Here is a 19532-nt window from a genome sequence, read left to right as displayed (position 1 = left end):
GTGTGGAATGGACTTGTTTAGAGAGGCAGGAGGCAGAGAGAAGAGCAAGGAAACTGCAACAGTCTAGGTGTAAATCAAACCAAAAAAGCAAAGATGAAAGTATTGATTGCCTATTTCCTGACACATGAGTGGTGTTAGGAGTACAGATATGAGGGAGACACAATAGTAGAGGAGTATGTGACTTAATATGTAACAAAAAACAATTGTTATTCAAGATACAAGGCGCTATACTAGAGGATGGTAGATTGTTTCCTGGGGTTTGGGGAAGGAAAGCATACTAAAATTGGACAATAAATGATAAGTGGCAGTTTGCCAGGATGGAACATAGAGAAGGAAATCCTTATCAGGGAGTAGAAAGTAGTCAATATGATGCAAAGTAAGAGAAATGAGGCCAAATGCTCCAGTGGAGCGTAGTTTGTTCATGTTCTTGTGTGGCATGCTAAGAAATCAGGACTTATTCTTTAGTAGTGGGAAATAATTGAATTATCTTCTTTGTATTTTAGAAATAGAAACTTGGATAATATGGGAGAAAAATTAGAAAAAATAAGGGAGATTACTTAAAACGCTCCAGTGAGAACCCCAAATGGACATGATAAGGACATCATTGATGTTAGGTTCTGCCTTCAACAAATATTTCAGATGTGTCATATTCAACAGTACCTGATCCTGTGTGATCATGTAACACCAGTGTTTCATGAATATGAAACACTTAGACTCAAATGCTCTGGGCTCTTTTTAAAGCTCTTCTATTCACTAGCTGAAGGAGCCCTGGTGAGTTACTCATGTCTCTTCTTGTGTTTTTTTTTTAATCTATGAAATGCAGATGATAATGTTCTTCATCTTGTGGAGTTGTTACAAGCATTAAATGGCTTAAAACAGTTGTGTACATTATGTTTGTTTCAACAGTGACTGAAACAGAGAAAGAACTCAATCCATAATAGCCAGTGGGCAATCTGGCTCCAGAGTCCATGCTCATAGTGACTACACCCTAACAAATAGGTCAGCAATTGAAAATAAACATTCTTTTTGGCAATAAGATGCCCTTGATTAGCTTTTCGAGGTATGAATTTTTGAATTAGGGTAAACAGATAATGGATGAATGAGACACTTTAAAAGAAGAGTGGTGATTGTTAAATCTTTGCATGTGTCGGAAAAGATAAAAGGCAAAATCTGATTTTTCTCAACGTTTTGAACTCGAGTCACCAGAAGAATGACTTTACCACTCGTATAAATGAGATAGAAAGGTTTCTCGATAATGCAGGACCTAACGTAAGAGATTATTGGAGCCACAGCAAGATAATTAATGCAAAGGCTTTAGCACAGTGACAGGTATAGTGTAAGCATTTGATAGCTATTATCTATTATCACAGTTGTCATCATAATCTTAGGATTAGATGAGAGGCATATCTGGATGGCCCCGGAGTCTCATTCTCGCCAGCCTTTATAGCAGTACAGCAAGGAGCTAGCTCAGCAGATCTGAGGGAGCCCAAACGAGAAGTTGCCTGAAATCTACCAATGAGCTCTAGAGGCTCTCCTTTTCTAACAGGACAACTTTTCTGGCCCCTGCCCCTAAAATTATGTACAGCATTATAGATGCAGGTCTCTCAATCCTAGGATCTTGGCCACGGCATTAGCTGACAAGCTGTGCTCAACCAAAGCTAAGATCTTAGGGGACTATGTGAACTTTTCTGCTTGTAGTTTTCCCCAACACACTATATGTTAGATTTGCATGCCAAGAAGCAATAGGAATTTGATGACAAAGAACACAGGGGTGGCTGAGATTTGGCACAGATGTGTACAAGGAATGATAGCAGCCGTTGAGATTGGGAGGTAGTTAAAATTCATGCCCAAAAGGGTAAGGAATATTCATAGGCAAGAGGAAGTTATGACCTAGAATGATCAAGTCAACCACGTCAGGGTTAAAAATAAAATAGCAGAGGATTGGAATGAGGGAAGGAAAGAATCCTGGGAAATCGGAGGTGAGCAGTACTCCAATATCCAGGCAGGGAACTGGCAGCAGGTTATATGTCTAGGGATATCAAGATCTCGGCCTCTGGACAGAGTTTCAACAATAGAGATCCAATCTTGGAAAGATGCTCAAAAAGCCTGGAAGTGCTAGAAGAAAGACTAGAAGTGACTGTAGAGAGAACAGACATCTAGGCAGGTTATCAGTATCTTTTAGAAAACATCAGAGTCTACCAAGCACTACAGTAAGAATCTAGGCACAACTGTAATTATAAAATTTAATCATAGAGAATGAATGAAAGGAATAAAGCACTGACTGGAGAGAAGAAAGAGGACTCAGAAATAGCACAGAATTTCATTTCCCAGAAGTAGGGTCTGAGCTCAGGTTAGAAAAGCCTCAGGGAAATATATCAGAATAAAATAAGTCAGAAAATGTAGTTATGATTGCAGATGGGGCCATATCCATAATTATTTCCTGATACTATGTTTACCAAAGGTAACTACTTTCTAAGCATGTTGAGTGACTCTCCCAAAATTTTCTTGTGAAAAACCTTGATGAAGAAAGGAAAGAGACATATATGTGGCTAAACATGATACTGAGTTTCCAAAGGAGTCATTCTTTCAGCTGATCCCAAGTCACTTTCAGAGGCTCACAGAATCCGCAGAATCCCTCCCCTAATAAGGCTGATTTCCACATCTAGTTACAACCAAGCAGCAGATAACCTAATGAGCCTACATTCTTCCCAAATTACTTAAAAATTAAAGGTGCGGGAGGTAGATGCTAGGCGATGATACTATCTCACAGTCTGCGTTTCCTGCCCAAGTTAATTATTCCTGGTAATTCTCAACATGAGGTTAATGGGGGGAGTGGGGAGTGGTGTGGGGAAGGTTCCAACCCAATGACTGCTTTGTGTTTTTTCTGATTATGAAAGTACATCATCCCTGATTGTTTCATGCCAACACTATTTATTTTGTTAACTATTTGAAATAAAATTAGACACGCAATTGCAAAAACATCTTAAGTTGACTTAGATATATCTCTACTATGTAAATCCATATTGCTTAAATTTACCAATTACTCATTTATCCACTACAAAAGTTTCAACCTCACATGAAGTTTCAGCCCTTACACTTAAATGAAAGGTAAAGGTCCACAATGTATATGTACTTCAAAACATCATTCTGTACATGATAAGTACATACAATATTATCTGTTAACTGAGAAATGTACTGGCTTTTCAGCAAAGTTAATTTGCTTCTATGTCCTCCCTGTTCTTGTCTTAGAAACATCTTCAACTACATGCATATATTATTTTTGGAGTTCCTGGGCTATGTTCTTTGCTATTCTTTCATAATTCATTTTTATTCTCTTAGTATCAACTAGTGATATATGATTTTTTTTTCTCTTTGATTTATTTGTACAGTAAACTGAAGCTTTTGAAACATGGTCTGGTTCTCACTGGCACCTTTTGCCTCCATTTTATCCATTAAAGTTACCAAAACTTTATCGCCTTCTTGCAATTTTAAAAATTATTATACACACATACACACAGCATGTTTGATTCATCTTCCGTGAAAAAGACATAGAACATTTTAAAAGGCTCAGAAATACTGTAGAAACTAGAATGGGAATGGTGTCCTGGAGTGTGATCATAAATTAAAATGTCTCTTTTGCTTTCTAAAGAATAAGTCAATACCTAACATCATAAAACTCTCCCCCGGTCCTTTTTTCCTTTCACTCTGCACTATAATGCTTCTATTGACGTAAAATGTGCACCAGCATTCACTGCAGTATAATTAAAGGTAGATTTCCACTCAGTTCGCGTGATGATGGTGCAGACACACTGGGAATTGATATATAATAAAAAGTCAGTTGGGTGAAGCTACCCAGGAGCAACATACCATTCACTCAAATGCCTTTGACTTGGTACCATGTGGCTCTCACAGCAAGTCTATTTGTGAATTTCAGGGAATAAAATCAGCAAAATACGTTTTAGATATGTCCAAGGGTATCTTATTTCTATCTGTCTATTTAGATCTAGAACTCAGATCTTTATCTATCTCACTTTTGGGATCCACTAAACAATAGAATCTATTCCTTTCCAGCTCAGTTCTAAGCTCCTAATTAAAGTGAGTACAGTGCTCTGTGAATCAGAATTTCTTAGGCTCTCTATTTTCCCCCTAAGAATACAGAGCCATGTTTTATCTTTTGTATCTTAAGATGATGGATTTGCGTTTACCGGAAATTTTTAGATATCTACAAGCTCATCAAAAAGTACAAAAATCTAAAAATTACTTTTTAGCCACTTATTTTGTAAAAGTATGGTGTATATAGATTATTTGGGAATAAAGTGATAATTTATTTATTTATTCAATGTATTCTTTTATTGAGAAAAAGGAATATGTTGTTACCTGATAGCTAGCAATAGTTTTAAGGGACAATACTTTTTATCTATCTATGTATCTATCTATCTATCTATCTATCTATCTATCTATCTATCTATCATCTTCCAATCATTTATCTACTTATCTATCCAATTATTTTCCCAGGTTGAAAAATAGTTTTAAAATTACATACATGGTATGGAATTTGTTCAAAATGAGTTATGAATATTTTCAAATAATTATATAGACACAACCTCCAAATTTCTGCACCTGACTATAAAATGCTCCATTTGTATGTAAATGCAATTGAAATTCTGTTCAAGCTTATTATTTAAGGTGAAACTTTTAAGAAATTGGCTGTACATGTTTCTAAGTAAGGAAATTAGAATTTTTAAATTGATATAACTTATGCTATTTAATTTCCACTTGTAACATTGTTAAGCATCATACTCTTCAGAAATATCATTTTGTCCTCAATTGTTTTATAGCATATTGTTTTTGATTTCTAAGAACAATTGATGTTTATTGTAGAAAATACATATATTAGAGAAAATATATTAAAAAGTTAATATAATGGACTGATAACCCACTGATTAGAGATAATCATCATTAGTATTATTTTATTTCATTCTTACTTGGAATGAAATAAAATTCCTATATTTATAATAATGACTTAAGATTCATAGTCTACTTAAGTTTTTATTAAAAATTGTATTCATAGCATTATATTTTACCATGTTATTAAATTTTATATAAGAAATATGATTTATAATGACATAATAGTATTCCACATAAAAATACACTCTTTAAAATCACCTGTCCATTTTCAGTAGTTTGTTTTCAATTACTTTCGTTATTGTATATATGTTGTGTTAAATATCTCTGGGTGCTTCTTTATTTTCTTAGAATCGGAAAAACTTAAATTTAATGGATCAAAGGGAAGTAACATCTTTTAAGGCTTCTAATAAATATGGTTTAAACTTGAAGTAAAGAATATATCTTGTTAAATAAGTCTCCAATTATTTTGCTGTAAAACATAATAAAACAAATCTCTTAAAAGTATTTGTAGTAATGCCTAAACATTTAGTTTTTGAGTTACAAGAATTTAAGACATTTTGAAATAATATCAGTATAGAACTGAAAAACAATTTTCAGTAAACAACTAAAACATCAAAAATTGTATTTCAAATGAGACCTTTTTTCTCATATGATGAAAAGGACGTCTCGTGGGGCAAGTTATCACTGAACTTTGGAAAACGGTATAAATTAATTTTTTAAAGAAATATTAATATGCTGGCTACATTTCCAGGTGTTCATAAAATTAAGAACAGAGATATTTTAATTGCTTAGAATAGACACTGCCTGGAGTGTTCCCAAACACGTTTGCCCAGATTGAACTGGGAACTATTTCCCAGCATGCTCCCAGCCACACACTGAACCAAGAAAACTCCCACTCCTCCCTTGACACACCCAATGGAACACAATGATTTACGAAGGAAATTTTACTGAGAAGCAAAGTAAATAAAACAAGTCCACAGAAGATTTCCTCTGGAGATGAAAATACAAATGAGAAAATCTTTTCTGATTACGTATTTCTGAGACAGTGTGGACACTGAACAGCCATTCGAAAATTGAAGCAATACCTACATTAACAAAACAAGGATGTTCCAGTACTGGAGTATAAGAAAACAGCTGATTTAGGACAGGACATATTCTGAATGACTTTTTGGAAAGGCTTTGTTTATACACGGAGAGAAGTTAATTTTTTTCCAATAAGTGAGAGAGAATATTAAGATAAATCACTTTCTCCCCACTATAATAAATGCTGAATCACATTGTATTACCCTGTTAATATTGGCAGATGACAACTGAGTATTGTTCTAAATATCTGTTTGTATTTAGTGGCATAAAATTGAGGCATTTTGAAATAAAAACTTACTTCAAAAGGTAGGTAGTTTTTTTGCTATAATTCAAATAGTAATGTATATTAATGCTTCTTTTTACTACCATTATAATATTATAATACTGTTCCCATAAGACAAAGTTAGTTTTCCAATACAGAGTGCTGGAGTTAATACTTCCAGGAAACTAAAAGTTTAAAAAATTCCAACACTTCAAATAAGAAAAAGAATGCAGGTCAGGTCGGTGTTTTCCAAACTGTATTTAGGACATGAAATTATTATAGTGGGTCATGGCTTTTTTTTTTTTTTTTTAAGAAAAAAGCAAAAGAAGAGAAAATATCACAATTATCATAGTGCATCTAAAATAGCAAGGCAAGTTTTATTTCATTAAACTTCGTGCCAGTAGATTTTGGGTACGACATAAAATATTTTCTTACTCTACTTTGATCAAAATTATTTGAAAAACATGGTTCTAGGTCCACCTTCCCCAGGGTTTTGAACTTTAAAGTTAAAATGAAAATTATGCCCGGAATGAACAGCTATTATTCATTAGACCCTTTCTGCACCTGTTTAATTTTCTTTTATCATTTATGCCTAGTTAAAAGTAATGCATAAATATGTATTCTTAAATCAATAACTGCTGTCCTAAAAAATGATATACTGGGATAAAATTGAGACATTTTGAAATAAAAACTTATTTCAAAAAGTAGGTAGGGTTTTTTGTTGTTGTTTGTTTTTGGCTATCCATCAGAAAACATTGATGTTGCAACTTGTTCAATATTTTCATGGTAAGATAATCCACTCTGCAAATTCAAGGCTACTGAGTTTGACTGAATCTCATAAGTCAAGTCTACTGTTGATTACTAATGAGACTCTTGAAGACAGTAATCACAACTTAGAAAGAAAGATACAAAGAGAGGGTGAACAATACATTAAACGTTATTTTACTTGTAAGATGTATTTAATATTTTAAATTAATTCCCAAAGAACAGTGTTGACCAAGATGGAAAAAAAGGTTTTTGATCTAACTGGGTTACATTCATCCTGGACCATGGAACTTATTAAATAAAAACTAAGTTACCAGTATATATTAACAGTATCTGAGAGTCTCTGTATTACCTTCTCAGTGCACTACTTTGTGTGTGTACACCAAAATTTTATCACTGGTTATTTTTCTTTTCTAGATTTTCTGCATTTTCTAAATTCTTTCAATCAAATTAAGGAGAAATGGACTGACATTCTTCAATGCTCATGCTGATAAGAGTAGAATAGCTGTGATACAGATATATTTCCCTTTGTTAAGGCAAACATTAGAATCTCGAGTTAACTGTTTCCTCAGTGTTGCCACTTCACTAACTTATTTACACATTTACTTGAATTTGATAAAATACATTAAAAGACAGAGGAAATTATCTCCTATGGTTTCCATATGTACTTTTAGATTGAATGAATGAAGATAAAATATAACTTTTTTAAGTAGTTGAATTTTCTTTTTTTTCAACTAATGTTTCTCAAATGTGAGCACTTAGTTTCGGCTATGTATGTGTGTGTGTATATATATATGTGTGTGTGTGTATGTATATATGTATTTTATATATATATATAAAATGCTTGAAGCAGTAATGTATTTTCACTGGATTATAGAAAGGTAATACTATGGAAATCTTTAGATTTTATATCATTTTCAATTAATTTGCACAGATTCTTGGCTAAATTGACAAAAACTCCTCAATCCATTTTTATTATCTTTAAGCAAATCTATTAAGGTGAATTAACTGTCATGTATTGGATTCCTTTGTTCATTCTATCTTTAATTTTCAAAATAAACACAGCTTAAATTAGGTGAGAGTATCTTGGAGTACTAAATTGCACCAAATCAGATTAATACGTGTTTATTGACCACTAGGGTTAAGATCTTATTCTTTCAAATATATTGGCTCCTGTTACATGGAAACCCACCAACAAATCAGATTTGCTCAGAGACTGCAAGGAGAGAGGCCTTCATACTAATATTTTTACGTTTAGTCATTAGACAATAATCATTAATCATAACAATATAACGTGGGAGTTTTTCAACTGTGGCAAACATTTGCTTTCGTTTTTGTTTTGTCTGTTTTTCTGGTCTCTCCACATATTCTCGATTTGCTGTACATCTCCCTAAGTATACTTATAAAAGAATATAGTGATAAAATATGGTTGATTAATCATTTTGACTAGACATTCAAGGAAAAAGCAAAACTAATAAAGCATAAATGGAGAAAGTGAATGTCTAGGTATTTCCCAATAGCTTTTGATTTCAATAATTTAGGCACATCTCTGACATAACAGTTCTCGTGGCTTCCTTGAATCCTTTTCAGCAATAGACCATACATTCAGGCCATACACAAACATAAAGCCTATTTTATATGAAAATATGTGTTCTATAGCAGGGGATATTCTGTTAGTTCAAAGGGGTCAGAGTATTGAACTCAACACATATTGGAGACCACCTCTTACAGGTACTATTCTATATGCTAGAGACAGAAGAAAAAGGAGCATGGTCCCTGCTGTCAAGGAGCGTGGAGCCTAGAGGGGAAAGGAGAGGGACAAAAATCATAGTGTGTTAGAAACCGTGTCAGGTATATACATAGGGTGCCATGAGTGTATATGGCATACTCAGAAATCAGAGCCCATGGTCATCCAATTGAGCTCTCTGTCATGACTCCTTTCAGTATCTGTTACATCTTTACTAAGCGTTCGGTAAATGTTAGTTTTCTCTGTATCTCCCGTTTCTAAGTAGTTCTTCACTATATATATATACATATATATATATGACTATTGCAAAGACTGTCTCAAGAAAAATAGATGAAAACAGTTACTATTTATCAGTCCAATATTGAGACCAATTTTTCTTTGCTTATAATATCTCAATTTACAACATCACCTTTCTTTGTACTGTATTTATCAAAGAATATTCCAAGGTTGCAAAGTCTATTCAAATAACAAGAATATTACCTAAGCCTCTACTTGTCGTGTCACTACAAAGCCAAATTTAAAATTATCCTATTTTTGGCTAAGCCAGTCTTCCATCAGTTGATACACAAATCTTGTCATTCTACCTTATATTCACTTTCGTTTTCTTTTCCAATCATTCGCATAATTTTAGCAAGATCATTTTGAAGTTCTGATTCCAGCAGTGGGATATTCCTTAAAGTTAAAATTAGTATAATCTTGTTACTAATAGTAAAAGGTACATGAAGGTTGATAAAGAGAAAAGATACCAGATACCATTGTGTTTTTAAAATAAACATTCTTTGTTTTAAATATAAATTATTCACTTAAAAGAACAGCAATTTATCTATTAAAAATAAACTAGCATTGGTAAGGAATAGATTTTGCCTTTCCAATCTCAGCCAACTTTCTCCTTCACCCATGCCTTGCTCTCTCAACAACTTTCCAGGTTCCCTTTAGTCAATCAGCACACACTACAACCAAGTAAGTGTCTTGAAGATCTGAATTAAAACCTAATCCTGAGCACATAACGCCAGCAAAACCAAACAAAGCACAACGTTAACTTTGGAAATTGCGATAAGTTTCAGGAACAAATGTCAAATAGGTTTCACTGACCTGAGGAAATGTCGATTTGGCTCATCTTGGTCTGTGTGATGTTGATGTGAACACCTACTTTGCTTTCAGTGAGGTCAATCTCCACATTGCCCAAATTATCCGCAAAGTGACTGAAGACCAGGAGACCATTGGGATTCCATGTCCTAAACTGGAAACTGACTGAGAACAGGTCCTGGTTAAGCCGTCCAGGCACCTCCAGGTAACTTGTGGCGTTGAAAAAGACAGGCACCGTATAGGGTTCCACACAAGAGAAGCTCAAATTTCCCTGTAAAATAGAAAGACAGGCTCTGAGGAAAACACAAAATAAAATAAACACCCATGTTAGACCATTGACGAAGGTATAGTTCTACAAGTTTTGAAGCACAGCCTGAGCCTAAGCTAAACTCACATGCAGCAGCAGAGCATAGATGCACCACCATGGACCTACTTGGAGTGTAAGACCTGCTATTGAGCAGCAGTTGGCTATCTAACTGTAACAAGCAGCTTCCACCATGGGATTGACAGCCGGACAGCCTGATGTGACAGGCTGACCATGAGTTGTAAAGTGTGTATATGTGTTGTGGGTGTGACTGTGGATCACTAGACTTTCTGAAGACAGCAAAGCTGCTGCTGGCTGAACATAAGTCAGGGAGAGAGATACTCTGCCCTATTCTGGGTGGTCAATGCCAACATTAATTAACATATTACTCTGGTCTCAGTGGGGACTATAGTCATATGTTTGCAATTTATGAAACTGATATTTTAGGGAAATATTTTTGGATTTTTATCTATATACCTTGTATATGCATATATAGATAGATATTAAGTTTTCAGCATTAATGTAATTGTGGTTATTGGAGATTATTTTAGTATCCAACTCAAAATCCCATTTAAATTCCCATGAATTGTGCTTATATCACAATGCATTAATTCCTGTATAACTAGAACTATAAATGGGCTAAATGGAGACAAAACTTGCAATAATTCAGTCTTTCCCCTCCCCTTCTATACTCCTCCTCCTTGGTATAAGAAAAAAAAAAAGATTTATTATTCAGATACACTAAATTGTGTATTTCAGTGCCTAAATACATTCCCTTTACAGATCTAAAAATCTGTATTTGCTTCTAACTTCTTTTATCCTATCATAATATTTTAAAGAATGTAATTGGATGATATTTTCATTGGTTCTCTCTATCTCTATGTCTGTCTCTCTTTTTCTCTACATATTTTTAACAGCACCATATATATGTATGTATATATATGTATATATATATATATATGCGTGTATATATATATATATATATATGCGTGCATATATATATATGTATATATATACACCAGATGCTGATTTCTTCTATTTTAGCACATTAACAATTAAATCTAAGGCAGGCAGTCTCTCTGAATTAATATTCAAATTAAACTTACCCTGTACCGTCATAGATGATTATTTTTAAATGCTTGCTTTTACTGATAAAAAGAACTGCCTATGCATAATAATTGAGATTTTATAACTGACCACATACCTCTTTTGAAGGGATTGTCTCCCTAGCAAAATTAAAGATCCTTCCAGAGTAATGGTGCTGACTTTGGAGTCAATGCATAATGAGGGAATGGGTATGTGGGGGAAGAGGAGGTAGAATTAGCGCTTAGTCAATTTCACTGAAATACCAGCACCCAACATCTTTGAAAGTAAATTTCTTATATAAACACTTGTCTTTGCAGGGTTGCTTGCAAAATGTCCTATTTGTCTCTATCCCATCTAAGATTTTCTGTATATATGTATATTTTGATTCAAAAGTTTATTCTATGTTTTCTCGCTGCAATTATTTGTTAAAATAAAATGTAATTATAGAGCACAACCAAACTCACATATTGTGAATCCATAATCTTTTTTTATTGTTTTATTTTTTGGGGGACAGAGTTGCAGTCTGTTGCCCAGGCTGAAATGCAGTAGTTCAATCATGGCTCACTGCAGCCTCAAACTTGTGGGCTCAAGTGATCCGCCTACCTCAGCCTCTCAAGTAGCTGGGACTACATGCATGCACCACTATGCCCAGCTAATTTTTTAATTCAATTTGATTTATTTTTTTAATTTAATTTTCTTCACTTGTTGTAGATACATGGTCTCACTATGTTGCCCAGGCTGGTTTCAAACTCCTGGACTCAAGTGATCCTCCTGCCTTGGCCTCCCAAAGTGTTGGGATTACAGCAGCAACCCACTATGCCAGGCTATAAATCTATAATTTTATCTCCTACTCATAAAATAAAAGTTATTTTTCTCATAAAATCAGTTATTTTTTCCATGTTAAATCTCAATGTTTTCATCTACAAAATGTTTGTATCCTTCTTGCAGTATTGTTCTCAGATCATCCTAAATGTAAAATATAACTTGCCTAGCACAGTATCTGTTGCCTATAAATGGAGCTATTATTATTTTTCCATATAGTCAATATACTTTATAAGAAAATTTAACCAAATTCAAGTTTTAATTTCTATTATAAATTTATGATTACTTAAAGAAAATTATTTATTAAATAATCATTTGCATTAAGTTATTGTTTTAAACTTTCTCATATTCAACCTGAACTGTTTATTCATTCAGGGATTTCCACTTGTCAAATCATTTTATGAAAACCTAGGCTCAAATTTGAGGCAACGAGACCATCAGAGCTCTTTCAGAGCACAGTGCAAGCACTCATGACATTATTCTACTTCTAGTGCATAATATATTCTTATTCTATGGGTCTCTGGAATTCTAGGCTCACCCAAATAGCCTCTCTGGGCTAAAGCAGCTCCTGGTCTTGCAGAACGATAGGGAACTCTCATACTAAAATTGTAAACTAAGTATCTTTTAGGGATGTTGAGTAGTGTCATTTGGAGGCAGGTGTGCTGGGGCTTTCTTTGACTTTTGCTCTCCTTCCAAAATCTAATGAAACCTGGCACCAACTCACACAAGAGGCAGAAAAAAATCACTGTGAACTTCTGTGGCACAGCTTTGGCTATGCAGTGGAAATCAAGCTTGATTTAATTGTATAATATCTAGTCTGGTTAGAGATTTGTTAAAAAGCGTATTTATTTACATATTCCAACAAATCATCTTTGGAAGCACAGGAGTAAATATAATAAAGTCCCTGATTTAAAAACTTTAAAAATATTAAATTAAACCATAAGCAAGTGACTTAGAGCACATGTGATGAGAGATTTGAAAACATGATGCTGCCGGTTTAAGGGCTGCTAACTGCTGGGATGAAGCATGTGCTGAAATGTATCTGTTCTCCTGCCGTGAGTCATCCAGAAATATTGAGTCTAACGTTCTGTGCGCCATGGGAATAAAACTTACCACGTACTCCAAGCTAGTCCCATTATCTATTCTCAAAGAATAGCAAGTATCTACACTATTTCTGATAACCCTAATGTTTGTTTTACATCATTGTTCCCAAACACAGATATGATGAAAATTATCATGATTTTGTTGTTGTTCAATACTCCAAAAAACAAAAAAAGTTCCTTGATTTTTTATAGACCAATATTTTGAGGGTGAAAATTCTTACCACATTTGAGGGCTCTAATTTCTTCCTTCTGGCGAGATCAGTAATGTTAATGCCATTGTAGTTGATGCTTTCCATGCAGCCTTTGAAATTCTTTCTACTGCTGGAACTGGGCTTGCCAGAGAAAGGGATGCCTCCAAAGGTTATCTTTGAGAAAAAGAAATTAAATGTAAACATCTACATTGCATTATGATAAATTAGACAAAACTGTTAATACAGTCAAGGTCAAGTATCTATACCTCAATCAAAATATACAAATATTACAGCACTCTGCCTCCAAAATCTATGGCATATTAAATTATGTTGTTAAAGTGTCTAATGGAGTCATTCATTCTGATAATTAGATTATAACTTGAACCAAAAAAGCAATGATCCTTTGCAATTTTACTGCCCCAAAGGCATTTTATAAATTTTCTTGAGAATATGTTAAAAGATTTTTATTCAGCAAACTTCTTTTATCAAATAATATTAGAAATATATTTTATGTTTATCATTCAAAGACATACTATCAATAAATACCTCCAGTAAGCATGAGATAATCAGCACTAATTTAATAAGCTGATAAAACTGCAGCCCATAGCAAAGGATATCGTATTTACCCTATGCAGACTTGTAGTCTAATGACCATTATTGTCAAAAATTCATTAGATTTATTTTGGATGTAGAAAATAGTTCAAAAAATATCATTACAGTATTGATTAGGGACCACTTAGGATTTGGGAACTCAAAGTTGAGCAGTGTAGGCTTAAAGATATTATAGGTCTTTTAAATCTTAAGAAATAAGACAATGCTACTTACTGTGTTCCTCTGGCTGCTATCGCTTATAGAAAGACAATCTCTATTTCTTATATATTTTTGATCAATATATACTATAGCATTAAATCTCTATGATACAAAATTGCATTTAGTATTTGCATGGTCAAGGATGATATTTACTATGAATAGTGAATTAGTAGTAAATGAAGCCAACCACTAATTATAATTATAATATCAAGATATACAATACTTGTAACATATATCTTTTAAATTATCATACAATATTACCATTATCTGTTTTTTTTACTATAAGCTTCATTAAAATGTCAGAAAATATTCTGTGGTCCAACCACTTTATTTTCAATGAGAATATATAACCATAAAGAATCAGTGACAGCCTAATATCCTATCATTAGTTACGTTAGGGATTGGGGTTAGAACTCACTAAATTGTTAGGAATCTGTTCACTTGAGCCTGTGGTGCTTTTCCAGAGCACGTTTGATGGGGTGAAATGAAAGCAACAGTGAAGACATTTTAAAAATCACGACTTCATATTTGAAGCATAAGTCAAATATTCTGTGTTCTGGAAGGTCCATGAACAAATTATGTTCTATTATTTAGTGTTATGGCATCTTAAATGCTTAAGTAGTTTTAGGGGAGGAAACACAAATTATGGTTTATGAGGTAATGGTAAAAAAAAAAAGGCCTTATTTAAAATAAAATCAATTATTATTAATAATGGTTAGCTGAATATGTATTATTTGCCACAAAGTTCATATATAAGAAGGTAAAAGGAAAATTGAGAAAAAATATATCCCAAAGAATCAGAAAACTACAAAGAAGAAATAGACAGTAATCTAAAGTAGAATTATTGGGAAAATGTTTTCAAGTTGCACTGAAATGAACATATTAGGTACTACAAGTGTACCTAGTACCAAAGGCAATCATTTTTGATACTAAAATGGAGTACTATGTCTCCTGTTTACAATCTTTTTGATCAATTTTTCCCCAACTGACAGTAGTAATACCATCAATGTTTAATATTATTAAACACATATTCCTCCGTGTGCATATTTCTTTAATTTGGACCTTTCACTTTCTGCAGGGGATTCAAATTATCCTCACAGTTTCCCTGTTTTCAGCAACTCTAGGCACAAGTCCACCTCATCAAGGTGCTCTGGAAAAGCAATGCAGGCTCAAGTTAACAGATCCTGACAATTTAGTGAGTTCTGACCCCAATTCCTAAGGTAACTAATGATAGGATATTAGGTTGTCATTTATTCCTTCTAGTTATAAATTCTCATTGGTGGGCCAGGCACGGTGGCTCACACCTGTAATCCCAGCACTTTGGGAGGCCAAGGCAGGTGGATCACCTGAGATCAGGAGTTCAAGACCAGCCTGATCAACATGGAGAAACCCCATCTCTACTAAAAATACAAAATTAGCTGGGCATGGTGGCTCATGCCTGTAATCCCAGCTACTGGGGAGGCTGAGACAGGAGAATAACTTGAACCCAGGAGGCGGAGATTGCGGTGAGCTGAGATCTTGCCATTGCACTCCAGCCTGAGCATACAGAGAAGGACTCAGTCTCGAAAATTAATAATAATGAAATAAAATAAAATTCTCATTGGTAAAATAAACTAGTTGGACCACAGAATGTTTTGACATTTTAACGAAGCTGATAGTAACAAATATTGTTGCAGTTGTCTGATTAATATTCAATTATTCCTGTGGCTCATATGATACATTTATTAATGACCTTGCCATCCAATAACCTTGCCTCTAAAGAAATAACTGCATTAACGATTTTGTTAGCTTTCAAGTGCTCACAAAGTGTGGCAGGGACTATTGGATACCTCTACCTATCCTTTCTTGCTACCCTCATTAGGGAAAAAATAATGCTTTTCAGCTGGGCACATTGCTCCCCAGTCAATATAATACATTATCAACTTCTTTGAAGCCAGTTTTGGTCTCGTGATATTTAAGTGGAAGGGCTGTATGTGATTCTAAGAACTGTCATTAAGAGGGGGAGGGCACAGTCTTGTTTGCTCTCTTCCTTCTTGCTAACTGAAGTGCAAAGTGAAACGTTAGCAGCTGTCTTGGAGTGATTTGCAACAGGGACAGAGGAAGAGCAAGAATGAAAAGGACTGTGATCTTGAAGATCGTGGAGCGGCCATTTGCCTCCAGTCTTCTTTTACGTAAAGCAGAAGAAACGTGCATCCATTAAATGTAGCCTATGTAATCTTAACTCACATACATTTTTTTCTATTACTTCCTGTTGCCTCCTCACATAACCCTATGCGAAGAATGCGATTACATTCATTTTATCGAAGGGGAATATGAATTGTCCACTGTCACACAACCATTAAAGGGCAGAAACTGGTTCAAACTCGGGCTTCTCCTCCTGTGATTGATTTTCTTCCTAGCCAGTCTGTGGTTCTGCAATGGTCAAGAGAGTCATTCCTCTACTTCCCTAGCAGAGCTGTATTGCAAAAGATAACAGCATAATATCCACAGTGGGTGTGCTCTGAAGAACAGAGAGAATCTAGGCCAAACACCATTTTGCTGCTCTGCCCTTTGGTTTTTATTGACTACGCTGAGGAAAAATGAAGTGAAGCGCACGTATATATCACCACAACAGTCTCAAGCCACTCTGTAGCCAGCAGCCTGATCACAGGTGGTGATTGGCCCACTTTGCAGTATAGGCAGCTACAAGAGGAGCAGACGAGACAGACTCTTAGGACTAGGTCACAAACAATGTCCACAGAGGCTGGGCGTGGTGACTTATGCCTGTAATCCCAGCATTTTGGGAGGCTGAGGCGGGCAGATCACGAGGCCGAGAGATCGAGACCATCATGACCAACACGGTGAAACCCCATCTATACTAAAAATACAAAAATTAGGGCTGGGTGGGGTGGCTCACACCTGTAATCCCAGCACTTTGGGAGGCTGAGGCGGGCGGATCATGAGGTCAAGAGATCGAGACCATCTTGGCTAACACAGTGAAACCCCGTCTCTACTAAAAATACAAAAAAATAGCCAGGAGTGGTGGTGGATGCCTGTAATCCCAGCTACTCGGGAGGCTGAGCCAGGAGAATCACTTGAACCCGGGAGGCAGAGGTTGCAGTGAGCAAGATTGCGCCATGGCACTCCAGCCTAGTGATAGAGCGAGACTTCATCTCAAAAAAAAAAAAAAAAACAAAGTCTACATAGAGTTACATCAAAGGAGTGAACTTGTATTCCATCACTTCTTTCATGATGTTCATCTCCAGAAATTGTGGTAAATATATTTAATTTATGCTAGCAGTGCTGTGCTGAATCCCACTCATACTGGTTCACAAGAACCGACTGTTAAGCAGAGCTATTATTAAAACTTCCACTATGTAAGCTATAAATTAAATAAATTACATGAAACGCAAAATTCATACCTATTCAGAATTTATCTCTACACTTTACTTTCATATATGTTCTTGAGGTCATTTGTAATTATTGCAACTATATGATGGAAATACCGTCATATAGTGCTATTAGGCACCTCTTCACAACTCCCTGCTCAGTTCCATATATGGTGGCATGAAATCCACCACGTGGGAAATTCGCACAATGAAAATTAAGAAATGCTATATATCAGGGAATTCCTGACCATTCCTCCCTGGAGAGAGCTGGTTGTTAAGCATTTACCAGCACACCCCTACCTTTGGGCTTCAGTGCCTTTGTCCTTAGTGTACTCTGGAAGAATTGAGGCAGTATAATCTTGGAGAAGCAGGACATTGCATCTTCAGGTTTTGTCAAGATAACAAGACCGCTTTCTCTTCCTTTAGGCCAAAGCCTTTAAATAGTTCAGTAATGAATATTATATAATTTGTACTATTTTAGGTTTGAAGCTAATTTTCATGCAGTCTGTGAGGTTTGAGTATAGTTAGTGTGTGGATCTATCAAGGAGATAAGTGTGACAAAACTAGAGACTGACTCTAATATAGTCCCTGAGGTGTTTGTTTGTTTGTTTTTTGTTTTGTTTTTGAGATGGAGTTTCGCTCTTTTTGCCCAAGCTGGAATGCAATGGCACGTTTCTGGCTCACTGAAACCTCCGCCTCCTGGGTTCAAGCGATTCTCCTGCCTCAGCCTCCCAAGTAGCTGGGATTACAGATGCCTGCCACCACGCCTGGCTAATTTTTGTTATTTTTGGTAAAGATGGGGGTTTCACCATGTTGGCCAGGCTGGTCTTGAACTCCTGACCACAGGTGATCCACCCGCCTTGGCCTCCCAAAGTGCTGGGATTACAGGCGTGAGCCACCGTGCCCGGCCCAGTCCCTGAGGCTTTTTCTAAACAAATAAGCAAAGGGAGTCCCTTTCCATTAAGAGAAAAGTGTAGCAACATAAAGGTAAGCACAGCCACTTTTATTACATTTCATGCCAATAATCGCAGTCTCTAAGAGAACCGTAATCTGGCAGTAGCCAGAAATGGTAAGTCTACCCTGATTCTTTGTCAGTTAATTTAAATTTCTTCCTAGTGTTTCTATTCCCAGGTATTTTAGTCTATACCTGCAGTTCTCAAACATGGCATTGTATACAGATGGGCTTCAAAGTGTCCATGAAACTGCTGATCCCATATAGCAAGTGTTGTGTGTGCATGAATATTCATAGACTTCATCATACACTCAACAGGGTTTATGACCCCAAATTTTTAATTTGGTTTTTTGAAAATTCAGAATTATATTTCCTCATTCCTAATGTTCCAGAATTTTCACCTCTTCTATGGTACTTCAAAGTTTATTAACGGAGGATGAATAATTCATCTTTAAGATCTCTTCTCGTACATTGAGAGATAAGTCACATGTGCCAAGACACATACTAATTTAGAGAAGAGAGAAATTTCTGGGATTTTCACATACATTTTCTTTTAACAATCAGTTTGCTTTTAAGAGACTTTTTTAGGAGGAGGGATAAAATATTTTCCAATAACCTTAAATTCATTTAATATTAATAAAGTCTCCGTCAGTGTTTGTATAGCATATTCTATTCTAAATTTTTTATTTAGGAATATATATTGTATATTCATATTGCAAAAAAATAGAAACGATTTAAACATAAAGAAAATAGAAAGCATAGCTATTTATCCTGTTTTTTCCATTTATTTCATGATGAGCATATTCCATATTCTTACAAAAAAGGTATACATGAATATACATAACCCACACGTATATACATGAATATATCTCCAATTTCAAAACTGGGTGCCAAGGAGCATGAAGGTGGTGCAGAAAACTAATAGGGGTGCCATAGTATGTTTGAAATTTTTAAAGAAAACACAACAATATTTGACACCTTTTGGACGTTGTGTGAAACTCTAGCTTAAGGTAGTTTACTGTTCCAGTATTAGATAATGTGTCAT

General features: G+C 35.0%; 1 protein-coding gene across 2 annotated transcripts in view; it reads right to left on the bottom strand.

Annotated features, from left to right (window-relative positions):
- Positions 1-19532, bottom strand: part of CNTNAP2 (contactin associated protein 2) — a 2323962-nt gene that overhangs the window by 1292364 nt on the left and 1012066 nt on the right. For both annotated transcript variants that reach the window (XM_063641685.1, XM_063641684.1), the window contains exons 7-8: positions 13388-13531; positions 9858-10122 (exon numbers count right to left, since the gene is read on the bottom strand). In XM_063641685.1, the coding sequence (XP_063497755.1) occupies positions 9858-10122; positions 13388-13531 (409 nt within the window). The remainder of the gene's footprint in view (positions 1-9857; positions 10123-13387; positions 13532-19532) is intronic.

The sequence above is a fragment of the Symphalangus syndactylus genome, chromosome 6 (assembly GCF_028878055.3).
Source record: "Symphalangus syndactylus isolate Jambi chromosome 6, NHGRI_mSymSyn1-v2.1_pri, whole genome shotgun sequence".
Taxonomy (NCBI): Eukaryota; Metazoa; Chordata; class Mammalia; order Primates; family Hylobatidae; genus Symphalangus; species Symphalangus syndactylus.
This window is presented reverse-complemented; position numbering and strand designations above follow the sequence as displayed.